The sequence below is a fragment of the Cibotium barometz genome, chromosome 1 (assembly GCF_041138505.1).
Source record: "Cibotium barometz isolate CiBa-2024 chromosome 1, ASM4113850v1, whole genome shotgun sequence".
Lineage (NCBI taxonomy): Eukaryota > Viridiplantae > Streptophyta > Polypodiopsida > Cyatheales > Cibotiaceae > Cibotium > Cibotium barometz.
Genome location: NC_141046.1, coordinates 12,440,518 through 12,465,869, shown reverse-complemented (window position 1 = coordinate 12,465,869; position 25,352 = coordinate 12,440,518). Strand labels below are relative to the sequence as shown.

Sequence of the window (25,352 nt, the reverse complement as noted above, 5' to 3'; positions counted from 1 at the left end):
TCCATGTAGTACAGTCGTATTATGTGTGAGAGTGGCTCAAGTGTTGTGATCTAGGTATCCTATATGTATACTCCCAATAAATCATATCTGATCACCCGATTCCTGTCATCCTGAGAGAGCCTGATAAATGGGGAGTCTGGGTCATACTCCAGTGGGGGGAGGCAATCCGTTTTGAGTCCCGACTCTGTACCTCGTGAACCAGGTGCATACTCGGCTATACCATCACTCATGCCCATCTGCTGGCTGCTAGGAGGACTGTAGGGCGAGCCTCGGGAGTCTTGAGGAGGGCATGGCATTGATCCTATGAATGTATGTGACTGTCAGGAAGAGTGCCTCTACTACCATGGGTGTTGCCACAAACTCTACCAGGATAATATCATGTGGGACCGATGATTTGTTGCGCATCATACGGGAGAGCATCATGACCTGAGGCCTCTCTATCCTCGGCCATTTGGCTGTTGTAAGATCAAGTGCCCAAAAGGGTGCTCCATACATCAATGCTGGAGTGACCAAGGTATCAAATAGCCACATCTTAGTCCTCGGCTGTTGGAAGTGGGCTTGGAAGCATTGTCTCTCCATGAAAGCAAGAGAAGCATACCCTCGTATCAGTCTAGACTCTGCAACATGGCTCATCGAGAAGACCGGTCCTGTAAAAGTGACTCACAAGTACATATATGAGTATGGAATCTCCACTCGGCTGCCCATATAGGTTAAACTCAGTCAAGATGTGAAAAGAGGGGATGTGTTGAAGACCATAACCTTGGTTTTCCCAAGGTTCACTGTGAGATCCCGATGTGCACAAAAGTCCGGAACGTGCCAAGATGCCTCTGGAGAGCCTCTCGAGAGTCTGCAATAAGCACAATACCATCAGCATAAAGTAGTATGGAAACAAGGATGCCTCCTAGTGATACGCCTCCTCCCCCTCCTCTATCAATGAAGGCTAAGATCTCATCGATGTAGAGGCCAAAGAGAGTGGGGGACAGTGGGCATCCTTGCTTCACTCCAATGGTACTAGAGACCTCCTTTGATAATCCTCCTGGGCATCTCACCCGCCCTATGACCGACTCGTATGATGCCATGATCCCCCAAATCATGTCTGATGGTACCCCCAAATCCTGGAGTCTCTGCCTGTTACGACCCTGTGTTTTTCCCTCTAGGCAACAAGCAGGTGGGCACGGGCACGAGACGCACAGTGTGGACAAGCATCAGCTGAATGTGAAAAGGAAACCCATGTTAGTGGCCAGCCCAAGTGTGAAAGGGGACAAAAGGGATTTTGAGGTTATAAGGTTTTTTTTAAAAAAACCTTATAATGATAAAAATAAATATTATTTGAAAAGCATGCGTTTTTAATCCTTGGCTTTTGGCGTTTTTGAGAAAAAGCGCATCGTTTTCCTTATAAATTGAAGGGTGGCGGATTCTGAAGCGTGGAGTCATGTGGCGCTTCTCCTTAGACATGGCTTCCTCCCACGCATGTGTGTGCGAGCAGTTACGTATGGGTGGTCGCCGTATGGAACTTTAAGGGTGGTCGGGTGGTTTACGTGGCGCTGTTGCTGCCGCCACACTGGACAGATGCAACTTGGTTCCAAAATTATCGAACAATGCTCTCCAAAAATTTGAAGAAAACTTGGGATCCTTGTCTGATGTTATTGTCCTCGGCAAACCTTTGATGGGATACCAATGGCAGATGAACAGGCGAGCAATGTCTTCAGCTGTGGCCGTTTGCTTGCATGGGATCAACATGCAGAATTTACTGAACCGGTCCACAATGGTCATGCACTGTGTGTTCCGAGATCTAAATGCAACGGGGAGAGGTCCAACAAATTCCATACTAATATCTTGGAAAGGGCCCTCTAGAACTGGCAGGGGTTGACTTGAATGAATACGATGGGGGGGAGGAGTGAACCCTTTTGATAGCCCACTACAGACATAGGCCAAAAGTACCCGCCACGCGGAATAACCCTGCCTGTTTCATATGAGGTACCTTCACTTTTTGTCATATTTGACATGATTGGATATACTGATAGACATCCCATCTCATCTTTGGCCAATAGAATGATCGCTCAAGTTTCTCCAATGTATTGTTGATACCACAATGCCCTCCAACGAGAGAATCATGAGCATCATGGAGAAGTGCTCGTCGCTTTTCCCTAAGAATGAATGCATAGCCAGTTCTTGTAAAATAACCAGCCATTATGAATGGTGTAGTGACTTGGTTCTGACTGCAGGGCCAAACTAAATTGAGTCCCGAATTCCAAAGAATCCTCGTATTGTGCCTTCATACTGTCAAGATCTTTGCCCTATATTTCAAGCACAGTGAACTCAAGCAAATTTTGAATTGTGCCTTTTCAACTGAGAGCATCGGCAACGGGGTTTTTTAAGCCAGGAATGTATTCAATCATACCTCCAAATTATTGGAAGGTCTAACTCCATCTAGCTTGTCTGTCACTCTAGTGGGCACTAGGCATGGTTTGTAACCATTTCAGTGCTTGGTGATCTGTCTTAACGGTAAACTCTCTCCCGTAAAGGAAGTGTTTCCAATGTTTAAGTGTTGCCATCACCCCAATAACTCCTTGTCATACATAGAATAATTCTTTTCTACATGATTTAATTTCCGGCTGTAATAAGCCACTAGGTGCCCTTCCTGTTGGAGGACAGCTCCTATGACTAAATTGTTGGCATTGGTGATTACCTCCATACTTTTTGACGACGCGTCTTCACGCCCTTGAGCAAATCGGTGAGAGAAGCTGCAACGTTGGAAAATTTGTCCATATGGATACTGTATGCTTGGCAGAGGTCCACAAAAGAGCGGATCTCTTGCGCATTCTTGGGAACATCCCATTCGAGAATTTTCCTTACCTTTTCAGGGTCTAGGCTAATCCTGTCTGAACTGATGACATATCCCAAATAATGGATTTCTTCTACCCCAAATTTGCTCTTTTTTGCATTGATGCAAAGCGCATTGTCTTGCAAAAGTTGCAAGACCTTTTCGACATCTTGCACATGCTGCTCTGCAGTTGCAAAAAAAATGAGTATATCATCTAAAAAGATGAATATGTACTTTCTTATGAGCTCCACAAATACCCGCGACATCATCTTGTTAAACGTCATAGGTGCATTGGTGAGACCAAATGGCATCACCACAAGCTCATAATGGCCGCATTCAGTTCTGAAGGCTGTTTTTGGAATGTCAGTCATAAAAATCCGAATCTGATGATAGCCACTTTTGAGAACTATCTTTGAAAAGAACTTTGGGTCACTCAAGGATATACTCAATCCTCGGCATTGGAAACCTATTCTTCACTGTGAGTTTGTTAAAAGCCATGTAGTCCACGCATAATCGTGCGGACTTGTCTTTCTTCTGCACAAACAAGATAGGTGCAACAAAGGGTGAGGATGACGGCCGGATAAATCCAGTGCGGAGTCGCTGGGAAAGCTGTTGTTCCAGTTTGCTCTCCAGTGCCTTAGAAAGGCGATAAGGAAACTTCCCGGGGACCAACTCAATGCGATGATCCTCAAGACGACTGGGTGGGAGCCGCAGTGGAAGATCATCCTTTAGCATGATGTCTTGAAACTGTGCTAGGAGACCCTCCAACTTTAGCGTTAATGGGGTTGCTGACTGAACAGCAAACTGCTGGCTACAGACATATATCAATGCACACTCGGCTCCTTTTTTGATAGCTCGTTGGGCCTGGATGTGTGAAATTAGGGGAATACCTAGAATGCTCCTATCCCCGCGAATTAGGACAGGCTCAGGAACACCATCAACAATTGTGAAAGTGTCCTGCCTCCAATCAAGAATGAGTGCATAGTCCCTAAAACACTAAATGCCAATAATCATATCACACCCCAAAGGGGTGAGACAATGAAGTCTCGTTGAAATGTGGTCTTTTGAACCATGAATGAGAATTGTTGAGCCTTATGAGAGATGTGTGTGCGAAGACCGGATGTGAACCCGTCTACGTCCAGATAATGGGGTACAAGAGTACAACTCATCTTTTTAGCCAATTGAGGAGAAATGGCATCCTCAAAGCTGCCCATATCAAAGAGAACAATGAATTGTTGTCCCTTTGCTGTGCCATAAGCACGAATGAGGGCTTTCTTTTGCTCGTCAACCTGCCCTCCTGTTTATCGTCAAATACCATTGTGTGTACGGTGTTTAAGGTGGGCAAGAGCTGGATTGCATTGGTGGCCAATGCGGCAGGTGTAGCTATAGATGTTGCGGTGGCTACTGTGGAAGCAGAGGCTTTGGCTGCCTGCGCAACTTGCCACTAGGTACAATCTTTCTTACCATGCCCCATGGTGTGGCAGAAGAAACATCTATTCTCCCCCTTATACCGCGTTTGCTCTTCTGGTTGGAGATATCCACCAGTAATGCCCTCTTAGGTGCAAAGGGTTTATCCTTCCCAAACCTGCAACAGGCTGGCAGAACGCACCCAGGAAGTCCTCCAAGAGGCAAGGCCTGCTTTAGCAAAATAGAGAGAGAGCTCCATGGTGGTAGATATTGAGGCTAGGTACATGGTTCATGAGGACGACACATTATGAGTCCGGACACATGAGGTTCATCTGCTGCCTAGCTTATCGTGTGTACACACAGGGTCTACATAGTACATTGACCCTATCTACCCTTACAGCAGCTAGTCTTTTCATGTTGTCTTGACATCCAGTTTACTCATGGATCGCATGTAACAGCTTTTTGGTCTTACAGACCCTTCAGGTCTTCTGAGACGTTAGTAATCTTTCTTTTTTTCTGTACTTCTGTAAACCCTAGCACATAGGCACAAGTACTCTACATACTACCATGTCTTCATGCTCACACCCTCGCTCATAATTACATCCCATCTCTCGCCACCTAATTAGCCCACTAGTTTTTCTAACTCTCTTCCCAATTCCTCTTTCTTCTATAAATAAAAAAGGCTAATTAGATCTTCCATAATACATAGGAGCTGGAAATTTTCCTTGACCGGACCATCCATTCAAAATCCCTTTTCCCAAGTGGAAGTGTTGTCGCCTAAGGATTTTCTAGCAAAACAGATGTTGAATTCTCATTGGAGAAAGCTTTTGAAGGGATAGGTAGGTAGGTATGTGTGGGTGTATGTATGCATGTATGTATGTATTGAATGTCAAGGTCCTAACCCACGACCCCCTGCTGGGAGACCTAGTATGATAGTTGGGGCCTGCCAACAAGTCATAACAAGTATCATGTATCCCTAATCTTTATAATAATAGGCAACATCAAAGAAAAATTTTGAAGCCACTACATACAGCGCGGGGAAGAAGACCCTTTGCCTGGCGCTTTTCATTGATAACTTTGGCTACAGACTTTACTGTCCTTCCAAGCTTCATTATCCCCTGCAAGACAACCAAACTAAGGTGTGAGCACCACCTCCACACCACACGCAACAGGGAAGAATAGAATGATTTTTTCAACTTACCGAGCCATGCCTTCCATCAGTGAAAAGGACTGTGATTCCTTGGAGGGCAAAGTAGTTAGCCCACGCGTTTTTATCTGGAGATGAAATCATGTCTACACGATTCAACACTACAACCTTCTTTTTGTCCCCTATCCATGTATCCATCTAGATATACAAATCCAATCCATGTAAGTTAACTTGCAGGGAAAGCACGTGTATTAGACTAGTTAAAAAAGTGGTAGGGAAAGAGAGAAGCCAGCACATAACATTTAGAGGTATAGTGCATCCCCAAAGCAACCTTTAAAGCCAACAAAATTCAACCAAAAGTAAAGAATTGATTGCTTGCTTAAACACTTCGACAAAAAAAATTTAAAAGCAATTATACGCGCACAGACTCAGCAATGAGAAACAGAGAGAGAGGACAGCGCAGTAGGCCAAAGCCACACCACCTAATGGACCTGATCATGCATTCACTACATCATGTTCTCCTCCAGCACCCCACCCAGGCCCTCTTATCTTTACTTTTACCTGCATTCACTTTTACCATGACCTTTGACTCAGTATGGTTGAAAATTATAGTAATGGATTTTGTGTTATTGAGGGGGGGTATGCACCTTGATTATTTGGGAATGATTCATGTATTCGAGGTTGCTTTTTTTGGTCAAATGCAAAAAGGAAAAAGATGATAGAAAAGTTGAAGGATCACACATGATGGGCCTTGTTCATTCATTGTACATGTGAGGCCACGTAGTACGTGGACCATTTTCTTTTTATTAGCACTTTGTTGTTTCCATGTTTACAAATTGAATATATGCAACACTTTTTGGTCTCGTAGACCGATTGGGTCTGTAGGACCAGAGATGCCTAAGTCTGTACGTACTAGAGCTTCGCCGCCACCAGGAGACCATGCTCAAACCACACCTAGGGAGTCAGCACCAACAAGATGCCTCTCAGATATGCATTACACTTCTTCAGATTGCATTCGCCCACGCTGGAGAGTTACCATCCAGGCTTCACATGGTCTGAGGGATCATTCAGGTACCCGCTAGCGGGATCCTTTGGGCCCACACACCCGTGGCATCACTAGTGAGAGAGCACAATCCCTCCTGAGAGCCAGATACCCCTACATCCCAGGATCCAAGCCTTCAGCTGCAGATCCAGCACATACTCCGCTGCCATGCAGAGGCCACACAGATTTTCAATACCACATGTACATGGGAGGCCCGCGTAGTACACAGTTCTTCTGTTCATTTACTTTTTGTTTCAATGTTTACAGTTTACACAGGAACTTTTGTAACACATATTGGTCTCATAGACCCATGGGGTCTTTTGTAACACATGTTGGTCGCATAAACCTAGAGCGCTAGGTGGAGAGGAGAGCGTCTGAGCGCAGCCGCCTGCAAAGTGGAGAGGTGCGAAGTTTGTGCGCAGCCGCCATTAAAGTGGAGAGGAGAGCGTCTGAGCCCAGCCGTCAGCAAGTGGAGAGGTGTCCGGCGCAGCCGCCTGTGTCTGGGCGCAGCCGCCTGCTGGCCAGAGTATGGCGTGTCTGTGCGCAGCCGCCTGTGTCTGGGTGCGGTCGCCTGTTGGCCAGAGAAAGGTGAGGTCCTGCACACAGTCGAATGCCCCCAAGCTGATGAAGTGGTCGCCTATATGTAAGTGTTGGAGAGGGCACACGTCCAACAGCTGGCCGGCCCCCCCTAGCTTGCATGGAGGCGGCCAGTTCCAAGGTGGAGGGTGGGTAGGTGGCCATGCACCCACCCCCACACACCAGAGGTTCCCTTTTACCCTCCATGACCCAAACGTGGGTGCCCAAAAATGGGTGCCCACCCTACAAGGACACCAAGAAATATTTGGGGAGGGTGTCCACTCATTAATGAGTGTGAACCTACAACCTTATAAAAACAAAGGTTAAAAAGAATGCTATAAGATAAACAAGTGTAATACACTTACCACCTGTTCACACACAACAAAACTCGTCAGAAGACAGAGCAAACTTCACGACTCACTGGCAGGCGTCCCCGCTCAGTAGTGGCATGTCAAACAGGCAAACACAAGAATACAAGACATGCGAAAACAGTTCCAAACATGCAAAACATGAATGCATGTGCAAACAGTATCATGGACATATCTCCCGTTCATGGAACAAGTACTAAACATTTCTGTCGGGCACAATGATGGCACGATAGAAAACATAAACCCCGGTCTTCCTATGGAGTGACAATCCCATAGGTAAGACATAGATCCAGGCACGAGCCTCCCTATGGAGTGACAATCCCATAAGCAAGACACGGCACAAATACTGGCTCTTCCATGGCGTGACAATCCCATGGATAGAACACAGTCCAGGTCATACATGGGTGGCACCAGTCTGGCTCCCGTCCATACGACACCATTATGCTAACACATGGGTGGCACCAGTCTGGCTCCTGTCCATGTTATGCAAAAATACTAGCCCTTTCACATGAGACACCGGCCTGGCCTCAAGTGAACGAGACACAAATCTGGAGATGGACCAAATGGTCGGCCAATTGGTGACAATGTCAATAAAAGACACGACACTTTGACAGTGGTACTTCTAAACACATTACCTCACAAAGGAATTTGTTTAAGAAGCTTATGGCTGCCCCTAAAGGCAAACGGGTAACATGTGCAAACGATTCTTCTTATCCAGTTCGGGGTGTTGGTGACGTGATTCTCACAACAACAGATGGTGTACACTTATGTCTTCCAGATGTATTGTATTTGCTTGGGACTAAGAAGAATTTGTTGTCCGTCTCCTCTTTTGCTAAAAGAGGATATGCAATGAACTTTGAGGATGACGGCTATGCATTAGTCACTTTTGGCACATTGTACCATGGGTTATATCAGCTTGACAAGCTTGACACGAGAGAGCATGATGCTCATGTGGTTACCACTCTTACACCTGCCATGCTAGAGGTAGAATTGTGGCATGCCAAGTTTGGGCATGTAAATTATGGCAGTTTGATGCTATTGCAAAGGCATCAAATGGTGCAGGACATGCCTCATGTAGAACTGCCACCAAAACATGTATGTGAAGGGTGCATATTGGGTAAGATGCATAGAAATGCATTTCCAAAAGATGGATCAACAAGGGCTATCCAGAAATTTCAGCTTGTGCACAGTGATGTGTGGTCCTATGCGGATAGCATCTATACTTTGTAACCTTTATCGATGACTACTACAAATTTTCTTGGGTGTATCCCTTGAAAGAAAAATCAGATGTATGTGCATGTTTTCAGCATTTTGTGGCACAATCTCAAAATCAAACAGGTTGCCAAGCGCAGACCGGGGACCCTCCGTTAAGATCGAGGAAGGGAATACATGTCCATTGCTTTCAAAGCTTTTATCGCAGAAAAGGGCATAAAGCATCAATGCACGATGCCATATTCTCCTCAGCAAAAATGGTGTTGCTAAGAGAAAGAACAGGTCATTGATGGAAATGGCTAGATGCATGGTTAAAGGCAAAGGCTTGCCTCACAAATTTTGGATGGAGGCAATCATGTGTGCTACACATGTGTTGAATAGATGTCCTACCAAAGCATTAAAAACCATAACACCATATGAGGCCTGGCAAGAAAGAAAACCTAAAGTTGATCACTTTAGAATTTTTGGATGTATAACTTATGCACATAATTGCGAGGTAAGCTTGATGACAAAGCAGACAGTGGTAATAAAGGCTACCGTCTCTTTAATCCTTCCACACATAGGATTTTGCACAGCACAGATGTGTTTGCTGAAAATTCAGACCAGCCATTGGCTAAATTTTTGGACAGCCACCTTCAGGCCCACTTAACATGTTTGAAGGACTTCTCCCGTTTGGGAATTGATGGCACAACAGATCAGCCATCAGCTTTGCCTAAATGGACAGCATTTGGGTGCTCAAATTCAGCCCATAAATGAGCTCATTACACCTCAAAATGTAGAGGAAACAGTGGAGCAAGAGTGGACAGCAACGGAAGAGGCTAGAGTTGTGCCTCGTTGACTGCTCCGTACATTACAGGAGAGCAAGCTTTCAGCTCCACTTGGTAGCAGGACACGGGCTAGTTCACGTAATGCAACAGAACATGCAAATGTTGCTTGCATAAGTACACTTTGGGATCAAGATCAGCTAGATTCATTTGAAGAGGCTCATGAGGATGAGCATTGGGTAAAAGCCATGCTAAATGAGAGAGATTCTATCCATAAAAACAACAAATGGGATTTGGTAGACTTGCCTGCTGGCAAGAAGCCCATTGGCACAAAGTGGGTATACAAGTTCAAAAGAAAGTCTGATGGTACCATTGACATGTACAAGGCCAGGCTAGTGGCCAAAGGATATGCCCAGAAAGGACATTGATTATGATGGAACTTTCACACCTACTTCTCGTATGTCCACAGTTAGATGTGTTGTTGCATTGGTTGCCCATCATGGATGGAAAGTGCATCAATTGGACATAAAGGCAACTTTTCTCAATGGGTATTTGCAGGAAGAAGTTTATGTAAATCAGCCCATTGGTTTTGTGATGCATGGTCGTGAAAACAAAGTATGCAAGCTTCAAAAAGCACTTTATGGTCTCAAGCAAGCTTTCCCAACTTGGTATGAGAAGGTACATACTTATTTGACCAGGCAGGGTTTTCGCAATAGTCCAACAGAGAGCACCCTCATTGTGAAAGACGACCTTGGCACTTTGATTATGCTCATTCTTTATGTGGATGATATATTACTAACTCTGAATGATATGGAGAGCTAAATTGCAAACGTCATTTGGGATTGTTGCATTATTATTTGGACATACAATTTGTGCAGACAGATGTTGAGATTTATGTACATTAAAAAAAGTACATTCAAAAGCTGTTGCACAAACTTGGGTTTCAAGATTGTAAGCCCATCTCTACTCCGATGGAGCCAAGGCTGAAATTGAGCATGTATGATGTTGAAGAGCCTTTGGATATGAGTGTTTACAGCCAAGCAATGAGCTGCCTGATATACTTATGCAACACACACCTGGATATTCAATTTGGGGTTTCCCAGTGTAGCAAATTTATGCACAGCCTAGGTACAAAGCATTGGCAAGCAGTGAAGTGGATCTTCCGCTATCTTCAAGGCTCTCTGGATTTTGCTTTGGTATATCCCAAGTGGGGCAACTTGCAACTACATGCTTACAGTGATTCAGACTGGGCCGGTGACTATGATACACAACAATCCACCAGTGGAAATTGTTTCTTTTTGGGGCATGCATGCATATCATGGTTGAGCAAAAAGCAACCCACTGTTACGACATCTACTTGTGAGGCTAAGTACAGGGCAGCCTTTACAGCGACAGTAGATTGTGTATGGCTGAGGAGATTGATGGCTGATCTTCATGAGTGTCAAAACAGACACCCATCACCATACTCACCAACAGTCAGAGTGCTATAGTCGTGGCTCGAAACCCAATGTTTCATGCACATACTAAGCACATAGAGATTCATTATCATTCTGTCAAGGAGAGGATACATGCAGGGGAGCTCTCATTATCTTAGTGCTCTACACAATACAATGTTGCAAATCTGTTCACGAAGGCATTGCCTCGAGAGAACTTGGAAGCTTTCCGTAAAGCTTTAGGCTTACTCTCCTACAGACAATGATCTGCTGCCAACCTTGTATAGGTTCACATTGCCACTACAGGGGGGATTTATTGGCATATATGCTATGAGTAGTGCCACATGTGAACATGGGCTAACCAAGGACACTTTTCACCCTTTGGGTTTTTCCCCTTGGATATCTGGTATGAAAGGACACCACCACTTTTATTGTATTTTGATATTATGGAGCTGACTCTCAAACTCCACTCATTTCAATGCATGGTCACCATGAAACTCGTTTCGGTGGCTTTGAAACTCGTTTCACGTTTCAATGTTGAAACGTTTCATGTGCACATTGAAACCATATCTTTTCATGTGGGGAAAAAGGTGGTGATTTTATGTGCTTTTTAGCTTTTATAATTCTCTCTTTCATTCTATTTGTTCTTTTCTCTTCTCTTTTGTATGTCTTCTTTGTTTACTGATGATAAATATTCTAATCTTCACATTTTATGTATATGATTATTTCGGTCCAACATTTCATTGTCCACCTACCTGGTGTTGAAACGTTTTCTTCGAAAATAAATCGTTTCAGCATCGTTTCGTTTCGATAGTGAAACGTTTCGCAGTGACCTTGTTCCAATGCAATCTTCTTTTGCATCACTCATCCTCTTCATACTGTGTGCGTGGTGTTGTGCCAAACCCCAGTTCAGCAACCAACAACTCAAGCATAGGTTGATGCTTGGGAGGTAAATGATCATCGTGTTTTCTCCTTTCTCATGCTGAATTGTAAAGATTTTGTACTCTCTCTTGTGTGTACAACAGATGCGGCACATGAAGTTTCGAAGGCCCTTGCAGATCTTTACGAGATTAAGTCTCCAAGAGAGATTTTGGCTTTCGAAAAGAAGCTTAGGTTTGATGCTCATTATTGGTCTCTTGTTTCTTCTCCTCAGGCTATTTCAGTTACTTGGGAGGAAGTCCTTCCCTCCATTATGCAAATTGAGTCTCACTTTGAGGAGCGGACCGGCACCTCTGGTGGTTCTAACTTCTGATGGAACTTTGGCTACTCGAGATAAAGGGAAGAATTGACAAAAGCAAGGAAAAGGGGGTTCTAACAAGAGCTCCAAGGACAATGACAAAGACAAAGACAAATCTTCTAAAAACAAGGACATGGAGTGTCACTATTGTGGCAAAAAGGGTCATAAACAGCCCCAATGTTATAAGAAGAAGCGGGATGAAGAAGAAAAGGAATCTACCTCTATAGCGATGTCCCAAACCAAGAAGGATGATGGTATTCTCCTATTAGCCGCTACTATTAGCCGCTACTATTAGCCGGTACTTCTCGCACACTGGCACTTGTGAGCTCTCAGTCCAGGTCTTGGATTGTGGATACCGGTGCTACTACTCACATGACACCTCACCGAGATTGGTTGGAGGAATTTACTGCCAAAGCAGGCACTATCACCCTGGGTGATTCTTCTTCCGTGCCACTTCATGGACATGGCACCATTCCCATCTTCCGCTCCTCTAATGACAAGAGGCACTTCTCTAATGTTCTTTACATTCCGGATTTCGCATTTAACCTTTTGTCAATGAGTGCTCTTATAGCTCAAGGTATGAAGGTGATCTTCTCTGCTCATGAGATTACTATTCGTGATGATAAGGAGACTGATAGTATCTTGGCTCAGGGAGTCCAGGATAGTAGCTTATACAAATTGACCTATTTGCTCTCTCATGGTTCTTCTTTAGCTCTTTGGCATGCTCGGTTTGGCCATTTGAGCTATCAACTTCTTCAGCGAGCTTCAAAGGATGGGTTGGTCAAAGGTTTCCTGACGATCAAGGCTCCAACTTCTGTATGTTCCTCTTGCTCACAAGGGAAGCAACACCGAACCGCCTTTTCGAACACAAGTCTTCGACATCACTTGCTCTTGTTCATGCACACTTGTGTGGTCCAATCAGTACCGCATCTTTGAGTAAGGCATTGTACATGCTTGTGATGGTGGATGCCTTCTCCAAATTTACTTGGGCTTTCTTCTTAAAGACCAAGGATGAGGTCTTTCAGCACTTTCGTGATTGGAAGACCGAGGTGGAAAAAGAGACCGGTTCTTCGCTCAAGGTTATCCGGATTGACAGAGGGGATGAGTTTACACCCAAGAGTTTCAGCAGTATTGCAAGGATCAAGGCATTCGAAGACGGCTAACTACAGCATATCACAGAATGGAGTTGCAGAGAGGAAGAATCAGACTATCATGGAGATGGCCCGTGCCTATACTCAAGCACTCCTCTTTACCTTGGCGTTTCTGGGTTGAGACAGCTTCTACTGTTGCCTATATTTAGAACAGGTCTCCTACCGCTGCTCTTCCAGATAAAACTCCGAATGAGGCTTTCCATGGTGAGAAGCCCTCTGTTGTTCATTTGCAAGGGTATTTGGTTGTTCGGTGTATGTACATGTGCCCAGGGAGCATCGCTCCAAGTTGGACTCGAAGTCTCAGCGTATGACTTTTCTTGGATATAGGTCCATGTCCAAGGCATATCGTCTTTATGATCAGCAGGCCGGCAAAGTTGTTGTGAGCCGCGATGTGGTGTTTGACGAGACTCTACATCTTAAAAGGGGGGTGGTGAGCTTCTTCTTCCTCCGCCTCCTCCTCCTCCTCCCCTTGCTTTTGTTACAACTCCAGCTCTAGATTCTGAATGCCAACACCAGCGGGGAAAAAACATGGGTTGGGTGGGAGGGTTTTGTGATTATGGTTGTGCAGTATTCCAAAACACACTGGAGCAGGATTAGACAGTGAACCAAAGCAGAAAACAGTGTTACCTCCTTGTACACCAATAGTCTAGGAGCGTATGTTGCTCCTTGACCCTCTTCTATTTGGGTTCACATTACTCCAGGGATTGAGGGTAGTTGTTGGTACCGCATGTTAAACCTATGCTACAGAAGTGGGCACCCAAGTAGTATTAGGAACATAAGCATTCAAAGGTACATATGAACCTAACGCGGTCTCCGAGCTGAGTTGATGACAATGGATCTCCGCATGACCATGGTCCCTGAGAGAAAGAAACCAACCGAAGTCCAGGCTGTCGGCTAGACTGCGCAACAAGGCTTTCGAGATTGGGCTGAATACTGGGTCCAGTACTAGCACACTGGCTGTAGGCATGTATCCTCCTCTGGAAGCGAAGTCTGATAAGCTCAGAGAGGAAGGTCGTGATGCCAAAGATGTAGAGGGTGAGTAGGTGTAGACACACTGATCGTCTCCCAATGTAAGACCTCGAACAGGGCTCTCCAATGAGTAAGAAGTCCCATCCTCTGTGTGGTCTAGTTCTAAGTAAGGAGAATCAACTTCTGGTGAGAAAGCTTGGTCCTCCGAAATCATGGGTAGACGATCCATGATGTGCTCTCGAGGTCTTCAACCCCTTTGCTCACGATAGCTCTGATACCATGTGGGGGCAAAAGGCAAAAGGACCAGATGTGCGAGAGATCAGAGCAAATCAACACAGCATGAAATGGATGAATGTGCATGTATAATGATGAAGTAATCCAGTACAAGAGGCCCTTTGATGTGAGGTGACTGTGGTAGTAGACCGAGCATGCTGAGCGGCCCATTCCGTTACCACATCCTCCATGTGGCCCCGCTGTCAAACAAGACAACGACCCTCTGGCCACCTATGTAGCCAAACGTCTTGAGCAGTTCGCTGCGCTCATACTCCTGAGTCCTGGTCTTGAGCACCCTTCTGCTCATCTTCGAGCTCCCGGCCAACGATTGCACCAACCAAAGAACTCTGGTGTCCGAAGATCTAGGGATGACCGCTGGGATCTGTGTGGGAGCGGGACTCACCACAGAAGCCATGGAGACTAGGGTGGGTAGTCTGCGGAGTGGTAGTCTTCTTTGGTTAATCCTTAGAAGTGTGTCCTTTTGTGTAACAAAAGAAACAACTATCCTCTTCTTTCTACTGAGCTGTCTCTTCGACATTCAGTTTCCCACTAGTCTTGCATGCCTGAGCTTTCTGGTCTAGAGTAAGCTTGGATGCGTTAGTGGAGTTCTTGGAGCCAGAGGCTCCCGTGCTCTATCCTGGGGAAGACCCAGTCTGGTTTTGGCCTTTTTCCCCCATGGCGGATGCATTGGAAGTGGAAGGTTGCCGCCATCATACTTCATTTCAACACTCTGCGCAAGCGAGAGTGCATCTTCGAAGGTGGCTGGCCGAAACATACGCACTTCCCACTGGATTTGCGTGTCAAGGCCATAAAGGAATTGCCCTTTCTTGTCCTTATTAGATATGCCTAATTGCAAAAATAAGTTTGAAATTTTGTTGGCAAACTATAGGACTGGTTGTGCGTTTTGACGTGCCCACTGAACTTGTCTTCAAGTCACTCAAGGTAATAGGGCGGTAGAAACCACCGCTTGAGATTTAAGACAAACTCATCTCAGACATAAGCTGACATACCTAATCTTGTGTGGGCATGAGCCCACTAGATCCAACGTGGAATGACCTCACCTTCTAAATACCTGCTAGCCAAGATTACTCTGTTAGTATCATATTTTCTTACAACAACAAAATAAGCTGAATGTTGCTGCGTTTGCTGAAGATGAATGCTGATGATGACCTCTTCCCAAACTCGGATCGAAGGTATGTGTGATTGTTGATGAAGGTCACAATTGCACATGCATCATCAATCACTGATTCAATCCATGATAATTTCCCAATACTGCCCTATTTGTTGCCTCACCATCCGTGACGAAACCGATCACACATTCGGGGCCGATAATCTCGACAGCGCTACTCCACTCAGCAGCAAGTACATTCGCACTCTTTCCCGTCCCTGAAGCATCATGTGAGGAGACAAAGTACATCTCCCCCTGTGAGTATGCCACAAGGCCATGGATAGACCTTTTCCGCGTGTCACTCCATCCGTCTGCAATCAAAGAGACTCCATTGCGAGCCCATTGTCTCTTTGTGTTTGCTGCCACTTGCTCAACAAGGCGTTTCTCCTTGTCAAGCATAGTGGTCCGCAAGGTTTCGGAGAATGGAGGTGTGTAGTGAGGACCATACTCGCCAATCTTCTTCACCATCGTTTTGAAGTAGTCGGACCTATTTATCATTTCAAAAAAAAAGAGGGTAAGTAATTAGAATGGCAAAATGGTGACCCGTGAATCGTGACTCGTGAGACATGATGATGAAATCATGTGAGTGAAATACATACCGTGCCACACGAAAAGCAATGTGGTCATGGAAAAAGAAGCGGGCCACCGCGGCATCAACCTCCTTCTTTTTGGGATCCCAACTCCCCTCAAGAGTACTTTGCCGACGAAAGAGAGAGAGGGTGGACTAGGTTGCGGCATTGAGAAGGCGGTTTGTGTGAAGCCTCGAGTAGTGCCACGAGGAGGACGTGATGGAGGGGTAGATGAAGATGCACCACCACCCGATGTAGAACCTGATGTTTGGGTTTTACGACTCACTGGCAGGCGTCCCCACTCAGTAAGTGACGCGTCAAGCAGGCAAACACAAAAATACAAGTCATGCGAAAACAGTTTCAAACATGCAGAACATGAGTGCATGTGCAAACAGTAACATGGACATATCTCCCATTCATGGAACAAGTACAAAATATCTGTCGGCACAAAAACTGGCACGACGTAAAACATAAAAACCTGGTCTTCCTATGGAGTGACAGTCCCATAGGTAAGACACAGTTCCAGGCACGAGCCTCCCTATGGAGTGACAGTCCCATAGGCAAAACACAGCACGAATACTGGTTCTTCCATGGGGTGACAATCCCATGGGTCGAACACAGTCCAGGTCATACACGGGTGGCACCAGTCTGGCTCCCGTCCATACGACACCATCCTGCTAACACACAGGTGGCACCAGTCTGGCTCCCGTCCATGTCAGCAAAATACTGGCCTCTTCACATGAGACACCGGCCAGGCCTCAAATGAACGAGACTCAAAATCTAGAGATGGACCAAATGGTCGGCCAATTGGTGACAGCATCATACATGAGACTCTCGAGGAGGAGAAACGCAAGAAGGATAGGGCCCTCCATGTTCGAGTACACGGGCTACGGGCGGGGGCTTCCCCAAAGGAGGATGCCATGACACTTTGCCAGATGCTAGGAGTGGACGGGATCGCCCCCCCCTTTGCAGACAAACACAAGGAGGACAAGAAAGGATATGACACGAGAGCAACCCCTCATCATTAGATTCCCTGATGCCACCAGCAGACAGGCCTTCTTAGACAGGCGGGCTGCCCTCAAGGGCACACAGGTGTACATGGGAGATGATCTCACTCCAGCACAGGTGGCACACCGGCATGAGGCGATGGTGACTGTTCATGAGGCCCACAGAGCAGGCAAGTGGGCTATCTACAGAGATGGTAGAGTCATTATCACAGAGCGCCGTCCCAAATAGGGAGGCGGGGTCTATGAGACCAAACACCTGGGGTTGGCAGTGTGGAACTGCAATGGCATGCTGTGGTCGAATCCAGGAGGCTTGAGCGAGATTCTCACAAGCAGGATGTCATTTTTTTTACAAAGACTCATCAGAGCCCTGAGAGGGGCTTACCATACATAGCCAGGTATGAGTGGGAGTCAGCTTTTCGAGGTGAGACCCGCACATCAGCAGGAGTACGTGGCTCTGGGGGGGTAGCTGTCCTTTTTAGATCCCATCTCCGATTCTTAGCATCGTCCGGAAGGAGGAGGATGCACGATATCTTTGGGTGCGGCTACAACTTAGCAGTGACAGAGTCATCCACATTGCTGTGTGTTATTTTGCACCACGCCACTCCCCTTACGCTGCACAGCATGGCCAATCACCGTACTTACCATTATATGAGGACATCATAGAGTTCTCACAGTTGAGGGAAGTCCTCCTACTCAGGGATTTCAACGCCAGGACGGGAAGTCAGCGGGTCCCACTACTCGATCTAGACGACCCTATCAGACTACAGGAGCTGGACATCACTGACACACGACTGCAACGATCATCACAGGACCGTGAGGACGTCATAGTGTCCGGGAGATATTTCTTAGAGCTAAGAGCTCCACATGGTCTCGTTATCTATAACGAGATGTACCGATGGCCCTCCTCCGGCGCCCTCACCTCCTTCCCTCGCTCAGGAGGTACTAGCACTGTGGACTACCTTATGGGATCTCCGGCTTTGGCACACCTTATCCCTGACTTCTCCATTCCGCCACCCCCTTTTGAAGCTGACCATGCCTACCTCTCTTTCACTCTTACGTGCACACCACCCGTCCCTCCACCACCTCCCCCCATCTCACATTACACTCAGGTCCTCTTTGATCACAAGCTTGACCCTGTTTACTCCAACCACATCTACCGCCAACTCCACGATGTGGAACCCTCACAACACAACTCACCACCATACTCCACACATCCGCCACAGCTTCTTTCATCTGCACGCGGCCAAGCCACCTTGCGGTTCCATGCCCCAAAACTGTTGGCATGACGACGAATGTCAGGCCACACGCTCCCGTCTTAAGCATGAGGTACGGATTGGGCAAATCATGTTGCGCCAAGCGCAACGGATTTCTCAACGGCTCACCCGACGCAAGAAACGGGAGTTCTATGCTCGAAAAGAGGATGAGTTATACCGACTTTTCTTAGGGCCGAACTACAAAGAGACATGGAGGAAACTCCGAGAACATCGCCCTCCCACACCTATTACCTGCCCAGACACATGGCACTCCTATGCACGCTCCCTCTTATCATATCCCCCATCAGCCACCCCTACCCCCACCACCAGACCCCGCCCCACCACCTCCACCGTCTTCACAAAGGGCATGGTCCTCAAGGCCATTCGTAGACTACGCAATGGGCGAGCCCAAGATCATGAGGGACTCACTGCCAAGTACATCTCGCATGCCCATGATACCCTAGCGCCCCTACTAGCCTACATGTTCAATAGAGCCCTTTGTGAAGGATTTCCACCCTCTTGGTCCACCAACACCATCACCCCCATCCTCAAAGCCAGAGATCCACTTGATCCTAATAACTACAAGACGATCATGATTGGCCAAACATTGGCCAAACTCTATGGATCAGTGCTAGAGGCGGAGCTCACACACCAGCCTTGATGTATGGAGCAGCTTTCTAAGGGCCAGATTTATCCGATGAGGATTGGCAACGAGTTGAGAGGCCCCAAGTCATGATGTTCTCCCGTATGATCTGCAGCAAACCATCAGTCCCATACCAGATTATCCAGGCAGAGTTTGCTACAGCCCCGATGGTAGTGGAGGCACTCTTCCAGACAGTCACGTACCTTCATCGCATCAGTCACATGGATCCCCACAGGTACCCGAGGCTTGCCCTGGAGTCCTCCAGACAGCTAGCACTTGAGGGGCACTCTGGAGTATGGTATGCACTAGTTTCCACTTGGTTCTCAGTATATGGGCTCTGCATGGACCGCCTACCCCCCCTTCAGTACAGTTTGGACTCCCCTTTTTTCGGCTGTGTAACAAGGATACCAACCGGGTTATCCGGTCAGATCTTCTTAGCCTCTACACACATTGCACATGGATCACACCCCTGGAGCTCCCCACACGAAGATGCACTTTTACAGAGACCACTTCCTCACACTCACTGAGGATGGATTCATCCAGCAGCCAGGCTACTTGAATGTTCACATGTCCCATGCCATGCGGATTGCGACTGGCCAGATATGGGTTTCTTCCCACCGTCTCAGAGTGGAGACAAGTAGAGCTGAGCGCATCTTCAGAGCCGGGAAGCTCGTACGGAAACCCAGAGAGGAGAGGATCTGCCGACTATGCCACACAGAGGTTGAGACGGAGGAGCATTACATATGTCGCTGCGCAGTATACTATGAGATCTGGGAGGTTTCACTGTCTATTTCGTGAGGGATTCGGTCCACTCTCTAGGATCATTGACTTCCAGGACAAGCGTTGCCTGGGCCTCTTCCTCCTTGAGCTCCGCAAACACAGGGACACCCCAGCCACCCCACCCCCTCCCTCGGCAGCCAACCATCACCAGTTTCTTCCGGACCCAGGAGGTGGAGGACACTGACACAGTGGATCTTGTGGACCCTCCACGAGCTGCTCTGGACCTACCCCACCCGAGAGGAGTTACCTCGGACCGAACCTCTGCACTCCAGCGTGTCCAACACCCTCCACCCCCCCCGTCGGCCACGATCACCTCATCAGCTCCGGATCCAAGACATGCTCCACCGCCATCGAGCTACCTTTCCACATGACATAGCTGAGGGAGACCTCTCGGCCATACTTGTCAACCCCATGCTTGACATTTTGGAGAGTGGTATACCATCTTCTCGAAGCTGTATACCATCTACTCGAAGCTGATTGTTCTTAGTATTCCATGACGAGTTTCCATGGACAGTTTTGTATCACCCCAGTGAGATAGCTATATTATAGACCCTTTGGGTTTTTTTAAGACATTAATATAACTTTCTTTCTTTCTTTCTCTGCACTCACTCACACCATGGATCACTTTGATCCACGATAGCTTATGCTTGAACCTACATAACCCTAAACCTACAATCACTGCATAAGAGTTTGCTTGATAGACAGGAAACTGTTAATGCAGAATGTTAATGAGAAAAATTCCTAACTCAATCACCAGTGCACCATGGCATGTACCAAAACATCATAAATTACCTCTGGATGACTTGTTGCCAATGGTACTCTAGCATCTCTCACTTCAACAATGACATCCATTAACTTGATTTGTGCCTTCAATTCCTTTTCCGCCTTTGCAATATGCCCTGGATACCACTGCAAATCAATTTATATTAAAATCAACTTACGCAGTACCATCACGCAATGTCCTTGTTTTGATTAGAAAAAAGAATAGAAATCACTGGCAGGATTTTCATACTTGCACGAGCCTTGCATTACTAGCAAGATAATCAACATCTGATTCTAGCTGCTCCGAGAGTCCCTCTCTTGCCAATTTTTCAGTTGAGGCAGCTGACACGATGAATTTGTGACTTCCCACTCTTGGAATTGTTGTGTAGCAAGCCTGAGATGCCTAGAACCAATCCATGTGATTAATTGAAACAAAAAAAGTATAAATGCCTTAACCACACACACACACACACACACACACCAGCAGGCTCTTGCCTAATTGGCTATTTAAAGCAAGCTTCAAACAAGTGCTGTCAAGTTTGATCTCCCCAACATTGCAAATACAAAAAGGCATACATACATACATATGTGTGGGGTCATTTCTTACGTAGTTGCAACTTGCACCAGATTATACACACACACACACACATTCACAACATATGATAGGAAACCCTTCAAGACCAATCTGAATTAAGATCATAATGACACTTCTCACATGCATGTAACACAAGAAACTCTTTAAAACCCAACTGAATTAAAATCATATTGACACTTATCCGGTGCACATAGTTAGCTGTAATCCCAAGGTAAGAGGAATCAAGCCCCAAAAATCTATGGCTAACAGCCTGATAATGTATCAACCATAGGTATTCAGCTACTTCACAACTGCTACAGCATGTGATTGATCATTAGAACAGAATAATTAATACTAAAATACACACACACATTTATACCTAGTTAAATAATTAGCAGTTCACAACTACTAATTCTAAGGAGGGCCAGGGCTAATCAACCTACAGTTTGGCAGCTAATAAATCAAAAATGGATACCCTACTGGAAATTATCATCTAAAAAGCCTATGAGTGGATCCAAGAAGGGTACCTGCTTCAAATAGACTAAGTTTAAAATAAATGACGACACTGATCAAAATTAATGTAAACGGGTTGCTTACTAGACTTAAGGCATTATATTGCAGGATGTTTGAAAGCCGTGAGTGTGTGTGTGTGTGTGTGTGTGTGTGAGAGAGAGAGAGAGAGATTTAAAGAATGAACAGGAGAACTCGCTTACCTTTAATGAAGGGAAAAGCTCACATGAAATGAATGATGGAGTGTGTTGGGGAATTGGGCAATACAAAACTGCCATTGTTTTGTTTACTTCGGCGCCTCGTGGTCTCTCTCGCTTGATTTCATGGAAAACACATTCGCAATATGTGTGTGTATATATATATATATATGTATGTTAAAAACTTCAGAATGTATTTTTGATGCATTTTATGGGCCTCCACCAACGTCAATTTTAGACAAATATGCACCCCAAACCTTTTTGGTCGTTGCATTAATTATTCTTTAATGGTCTTGAGCTCAAATATGCCTCTCTTTTTCCCTCTTTTTTTTTTTGCATGTTCTTCGCTTCGTTGTATTGGTGGCATGCTTCTGATGGTTTCTGGTCGGTGTTTCTTGGATCTTCGATTCCTTCTTCAAGGACAGTAAGGTCAAATATGCCCCCTTTTTTTTCATCATGTTCGCTTGGTCGTGTTGGTGGCATGCTTCTGGATGGCTTGCGGTCGCTGCTTCTTCGATCTTCACCGAGTATGGATGTTCGTCTGGTTGCATAAATTATTATTTTTTAATTAATTTATGTAACTTTAGCATGATCACCATGTGTAAGTGGTGCAAGTATTTCTACAATGGTCGTAAGCTCAAATATGCCTCTCTTTTTCCCTTTTTTTTGCATGTTCTTCGATTCGTTATGTTGGTGGCGTTTTTCTAGATGGTTTATATGCCTCTATTTTTTCCTTTTTTTTTGCATGTTCTTCACTTGGTCGTGTTCATGGCGTGCTTCTGGATGGCTTGCAGTCGCTGCTTCTTGGATCTTCGCCAGGTATGGATGTTCGTCTCTACTTCTCGGATATTCATCCGAGATTTGCCATCTGCCTACATGCACGTGCTTCTGGATGTTCGTTGGGTGTGGATATTCGTCGTTGCTTCTCGGATATTCGTCTGAGATGTGCCATCTGCCAACATGCATGTCATCTTCCGTGTAATATTATGTTCTCGAATCTATTTCGTGTCTTTGCATAATAGGTTCTGTGCAGTATGGGTTGCCATCTTCAGCATGTTTCTCGAATTCTTAGCATGTTCTCAAATCTGTTTCGTGTCTTTCCATAATAGGTTCTCTGCAGTATTTAATGAACGTTGCTTAGAGTTGTCAATTCAATTCAATCGAGTGTTTTTTCACCTTTTGTATCGAGTGGTTCTGATGCCTCCGAGGAGGAAACCTTTCCATGATATTACTAATATCATGAAGGTTGATCGTTGTCCATCTTCTTACTTGTTGCTTCATTCTCATGGTCATGAATCTCCATCTATTTCACCATTCCTCTGTCATGAAGCATCTGTCATGAAGCAGAACCTTCCACTTCCACTATTCCTAGAGCATGTCCTCGAATTGAGACTCCTTTGGAAGGTCCCTATACCATTCGTAGCCTCCGTGTAGTGAAAAATAAAGCACAGTCTTTTGGTAACAATTCTCTTTTTTATTCCTGCTAAAACAGTCGTTTTTTTTCATATTTGCTTGCATGCATGTTATTTCATTGTATTGCAATATCTAATTTTTTTATTTGTTTGTGTTACAGCTCTTACTTGTGTTACAGTTCTTGTTTTCCAATATGGCGTCCATAATATATTAAATACAGTGTTTCCATATAAAAGAAGCCTTGCTGTCAGATGTGCTTCTGTTTCCATCATGCTTTTGTTTCTGTCCATATTATTTAGAGTCTTTGTATATGATATTAACCGAAGATGTATATTTTAATTGCGAACAATATATTATATACAATATATTATTTGATTTTTATTACCGTTTTGCAGGTTTTGTATTCCTAGACGCTAATTTATGTTCCTATATTCAAGTTAATTCAAAGTAATTACTAAAATTAATCTTAAAAATTCATAAATAAATAATAAAATTAAACATATAATATGGGTGCATTTATCTTCCATTAATTATATGGTAATAAACTTTTTAAAAATAATGTATGTGTTGCTTCTGATTTTAAAACTTGATTAGCATTCTGAGAGTTCATTTTTCTTTTAATTTTAGCTCAAGATTCGTTTTACTATAAATTTTTAAATTCTTCATGTGCTGCAATTCTTAATGATTTATTTTCTTGAAGGTTTAAGCAAATTAGACGCAAAAGGAAAAAAGCCAATGCAAAGCGAGAAAAATGCAGATTCAGAACCTTCTGTACACAAGATCCCTTCTTTTCCACCAGAAAAAAAACCAAGCTCTTCAAAGTATCTATTACAATTGCAATCGGCAATAGAGATATTCACTTATCTTGCTGGGAACCCTTGGAGTAATTCGTCAAAATGGAGTGTTTAAAAGGTCTCTTTGCACTTAAGAAAGGAGGAACCTTAAATCACTTGCACTTTCAAATGGTCGCTAGTTTGATGGCACCATCCTTGATGAGCATAGGACAAACCATAAAGAGATATTTAAGATGGGATTTGTTCAAACCTGAGGGAGCATTAGTTATGTGTAGAGGTCTTAGATAGGTTAAGATGCATACCCTAGAAGGCATGGTGGGTTATTACATGAAAGATTTACATAAACCACACTTTAAATTTTTCTCGCACAAACATATCTACAGAGGAAATTACTAGAGGTTGCCAAGTATATGCCTTATATGGCCAGGGAGACTTAAAAAATAAAGTGTTTGTCACCTATCAATCTTTTCGAAAGAGCACATGTCTATCTAGATAATTATATATCCAATAAACTGGGTGCATCTTTACAAAGCACACTTTTGAAAATGATCTGCACTGTAAAGTACTACTCGGCAACCTCATAGATTATTCCAAAAACAGGCTCCGGTATGAGCAAAAAAAGATCAGCAGCAGCAATGTGGAAGGTAATGAAACTCTCGCATCTCACACAATGCATAAATATAGAAGAGATTTTCTTTGTGGTGGATACTCCTCCTCCCAGGTAGTTTGACCCCTACAATGCAAGAGGAGGCGGAGATTATGAAGAAGAGGAGAATGATGATGGTAATGAACTGCAAGGCAACAATAACATTGCACTAGGAAGTAGATCAAATCCGATAGTCATTGACGATGATTCAGCAACCCCAGTCACCACATGATTACAGTACATCTTATCTATCTGTATGTGAGAGAGCATATAAATTCAAAAAAAGGATTGTAGATGGTGATGAATGTGTCCCTCTCTCCCCTGAAATCTGTAAGTTTATTTGTCTTATAGAAGAAGAAGCATGTTTTGTTTAGTATCAAGTTTTGCTCCTTTCCAAATATAATTACACCACCTTTCTTTGTAAGCTTTCAAGATAATATGTTTTGTTGTTATATATTTCTTGGCTTTTTAAAAACAAAATCCTATTTCGAAAAAAAAATTTGGGGTGCGTATTCGAATTTTTCATGTGTTTTGAATTATATAATTGCTCTATGTTATATTTCAAATTAATTAATTTATTATTATTATTTTAAAACATTTATTATATCTGGATACTTAGAACGTTAATATTAA

At 44.7% G+C, this 25,352-nt stretch overlaps 1 protein-coding gene across 2 annotated transcripts in view; it reads right to left on the bottom strand.

The window, feature by feature from the left end:
• Nucleotides 1–22,009, bottom strand: part of EMB3129 (GTP-binding family protein) — a 99,704-nt gene extending 77,695 nt beyond the window's left edge. The window contains exons 1-5 of one of the 2 annotated variants that reach the window (XM_086793917.1): nucleotides 21,873–22,009; nucleotides 20,836–20,988; nucleotides 20,616–20,732; nucleotides 5,433–5,576; nucleotides 5,263–5,349 (exon numbers count right to left, since the gene is read on the bottom strand). In XM_086793917.1, the coding sequence (XP_086650043.1) occupies nucleotides 5,263–5,349; nucleotides 5,433–5,576; nucleotides 20,616–20,732; nucleotides 20,836–20,988; nucleotides 21,873–21,947 (576 nt within the window). In that variant the 5' untranslated portion in view covers nucleotides 21,948–22,009. The remainder of the gene's footprint in view (nucleotides 1–5,262; nucleotides 5,350–5,432; nucleotides 5,577–20,615; nucleotides 20,733–20,835; nucleotides 20,989–21,872) is intronic. The other variant, XM_086793993.1, reaches the window with a different exon arrangement.
• Nucleotides 22,010–25,352: the final 3,343 nt, after the last annotated feature.